A 3,438-nucleotide genomic window follows, 5' to 3' on the forward strand; every position below is an offset into this window, starting at 1 on the left:
AAAATGCAAATTCTTGCACTTTTTTTGACTGGTCTTAAGATTTTGATCAGGAGTGTATACAAATACACAAACTCTCATGAAGGGTATCATAACAAACTAAAAGTTAGAGGCACAATAAATAAATAAATAAATAAATAAATCCATTGAGAACAGTTTACATGAGCAACTGGAATGCTGAAAAAATATTTAATGATGTTGGGTGAAACCAGAAAGTGCCTTTGTTTTAGGTTTTTAAAATGCCAAACCTTGAAGCCTCTGYTGAACATACTGTATGTCTTGCAATGGAATTGACTTGCAACAGGGAATCCACACGCCACAGACAACAGTGTATCTTTAAGCAGTATATTAATTAAAGTTTTACATAAACTTTTTTTCTGTGATTGTCAGTATCTCAGTTTTGTTYAGTTTATTTGGCAGATTTAGTAGTTATCTATATGTTCCTTTTTTAATAATGACATATTGACTTGATATTACTGAGATCAGGGCTCTGAAGCTCTAAGATTTCATGTCAAATTCTCCCAAAATAGCAGTTTAAGAATTTACAGCAATGTTTTGAAGCTTTTATTAGCACAAAAAACCAGGTTTGAAAAGTGTATGAAATTATGGATGTGTATCAAGCTGAAAAAAGGCAGTTAGGTGGACAAATCTGAAATGAAAGGTGCCTTTTTGATTTTATTAGTATGACCCAAAAAAAAAATCAACCAGTGTTAAATGTATTTCTTACTTTTTATTTATTTTCTTGTAAAACATATAAATGTGACATCAAAAAAGCAGATGAACTGCATTAAGCAAAGGTTTCTTGAAAACTACAAACATACACGGACTAAAAACAAAAGGCACTGATTACTATTTACACAGTATTTACTAAGCTGTTAACTGATGCACTTGAATGCAAAATAAATCTCACTAAACTCAAACATTATTTATTAATCTACAAGAGAATTTTACACAAAGTAAAAGTGCTTTTCAAAAGAGACTTTTTAACCAAGATGAGTCTTTTTGGTTTTTAACAGTTCAGATAGCTTTCATCTCTGAAAATATACAAGAATTGCTCAAACTGGACTCTTTTTGTCAGTTATATTTCCAAATACGACTTTTTAAAAACAGGTGAGTCGTGAAAGTGCTCCAAAGGCAGACGTGTAGCATTTTACTGTTAGTCCTCTTTTTTGAGTTTTTGTTGTTTTGGAGTTTCACCAGCCAGCGTACACAGGCTCTGTGTCACAGGGCAGGCCGTAGTATCGACCCTGAGGTCGCTCTTTGCGCAGCAGAGGTGCTCGTGCCACCGTCAGCTCTCTGTCCGTGTCCCTCCGTCGACGCAGGACCARTAAAATGATAAAGAGTAAGGCCACTAAAAACAACAGAAAAAAAAGAACAGCAGAGGGTGTGACAGGAATTTACCGTCAACAAAGACCGTATTGATATGTGAGCGTGAATCTTATTTTATTTTTTATTTCATTATGTTGTTATAAAACAGCTGACTGAGCTGCATTCAATTATAAGGATGCATTTTAATAATGAATAAACAGCAGTGTGACTAATATTCTAGCCCACATGTGTCAAACTCAAGGTCCGCAGACCAAATGTGACTTCTACCCATTTTCATTTTAAATCTAAAAAAAATTATTTTAATTTAACATGAAAATAGTTTTTCATATAAATAATAAACTTTAAGATTATGATTCACATAGTACTTTTCAGTGTTTATAAGATGGTAAAACGTTGTTTCTGTGCAGGAAATACTACAGAGCTCAGTTACTGTTTGTTAGCGGAGCACAGCCGTAGCAATGAGACAAGTAAYGCAACGTTTCCTGTTTAGTTAAGCTAAACACAAATCATTCAAGTTAATTACAACTGGCACTTTGAGGACAACCATAATGCTCAGTAATGTCTGACACCCCAGTTCTAGCCTGAAAGTGTGGTTTAAATCTTTAAACCATCACGGCTTCAGAAAGCCAAACATGGAGAATATTTTTTTAAAGTAATATTTGTATTTTATGTAGATTATCTCCTGGAGAATTCAAAATGGCTGCCACAGCCACGTGACTTATAAACTCAAAACTAGCTGTAACTCGCTGAATTTAGCAGATATTGAGCTAAAATTTGGTGTGGTAGTAGCTGAGAGTCATTCATGACACCTGTCACGAGCGTGACAGCTGGCAACAGCAAATGAGATTTTGTATGTTGTTATTTTCAAGGTTTACCCACTACTTACTGTCTCAATGCTCAGTATAACAAAGTAGAACAGTTAAAAGATGAACATAGACATAGGATGTGTTGAAGTTAGATTATCTGCTGAAAAAAACTCGAGTCGTTTCATCTTCTCTTTGCATAGCTTGTCTTCCTGCAGTGCTACTCACCCCCTCCTCCGATAACTAACAGAGCGATGGTGACAGGTGCCAGTTCGCAGGTGTTTCCTGCTTTGCGGAAGAAAGTCTCCATGCAGTAGCCTGGAGACGTGCTGCCCTTCGGACAGAAAGCGTCGTTTGGACACTGGATGGGGTTCACGTCAGGGCTCTGGGAGAACAACATCGCTGCATCATTAAACAGTAACGGCTCACACATTCATGTCTGAGTGGTGAGGAGGTGCAGCGCTCACGGGGCAGTAGTGGTCCTCTGGGCAAACATCGCAGCTTTCCTGGCCCCACTTGGTCTGGTAGAAGCCAATGCTGCAGATCTGGCACAGTGTCTGATGGGGGGTTTTGTGCATGCCTGTTCAAATCATAATGGTTCTTTTATTTTTATTTTTATTTTCTCATGAGCTGCAGAAAAAGCTCCGAAATATGAAGGTGGGAAATACCTGGTCGACATGGTGTGCAGTCTTTAGCAGCAGACTGCAGGGCCTCTGATCCTGCAGGGCACAGCTGACACTGTGCACAAGCAGAAGAACTAGAAACAAAGATATATAAAATAGATTTGTTTACATATTATGTTATTAGTTTAATTTAAAAGTTTGACTTTAAAAACAGCAATATTTTACTGTTAAATTCTTGTAAAATCCTGTAAAACTTTTGTGAGGTTTGTTTTCTAATGTTAGATTTGTTTATTTAGCCTCATGGGTCAAAAACCCCCACGAGGCCTCAGTGAGGCCTAAAGGGAGAGTTAGAACTAATCATGAAGCAAGTTGTAATCATTTGTGGTTTATCTCAGCTTGTGTTAAAGTCATATAAAGTTATAATCAACTGCTGTCCTAAATTAGCAAACTGCTTTCACAGGAAGTCCCACAAGCCTCTGAGACACAAACACAGTCGCCGTTTCAATTTTTTATACCTACAGCTGCTCGCTCAAAGCCCCAGCTGTGCAGCTGGAGGTGTGTGTCTGTAAATGTGTGTGTGTGTGTTTGGAGGCAAACATGGGATGAAATCATGTGATGCTCAGTTTGGTGGTAGGATGAGTGATTTTCCCAAACAAGCACACACACACACACACACACACACACAC

The 3,438-nt window shown here is 37.6% G+C and overlaps 1 protein-coding gene across 1 annotated transcript in view; it reads right to left on the bottom strand.

The window, feature by feature from the left end:
* Positions 1-707: 707 nt before the first annotated feature.
* Positions 708-3,438, bottom strand: part of si:dkey-21a6.5 (proprotein convertase subtilisin/kexin type 5) — an 8,264-nt gene continuing 5,533 nt past the window's right edge. Inside the window, exons 6-9 of the mRNA XM_014013672.1 lie at positions 2,798-2,886; positions 2,597-2,709; positions 2,358-2,514; positions 708-1,348 (exon numbers count right to left, since the gene is read on the bottom strand). Of these exons, the coding sequence (XP_013869126.1) occupies positions 1,191-1,348; positions 2,358-2,514; positions 2,597-2,709; positions 2,798-2,886 (517 nt within the window). The 3' untranslated portion in view covers positions 708-1,190. The remainder of the gene's footprint in view (positions 1,349-2,357; positions 2,515-2,596; positions 2,710-2,797; positions 2,887-3,438) is intronic.

The sequence above is a fragment of the Austrofundulus limnaeus genome, unplaced genomic scaffold (assembly GCF_001266775.1).
Source record: "Austrofundulus limnaeus strain Quisiro unplaced genomic scaffold, Austrofundulus_limnaeus-1.0 Scaffold2, whole genome shotgun sequence".
NCBI lineage: Eukaryota > Metazoa > Chordata > Actinopteri > Cyprinodontiformes > Rivulidae > Austrofundulus > Austrofundulus limnaeus.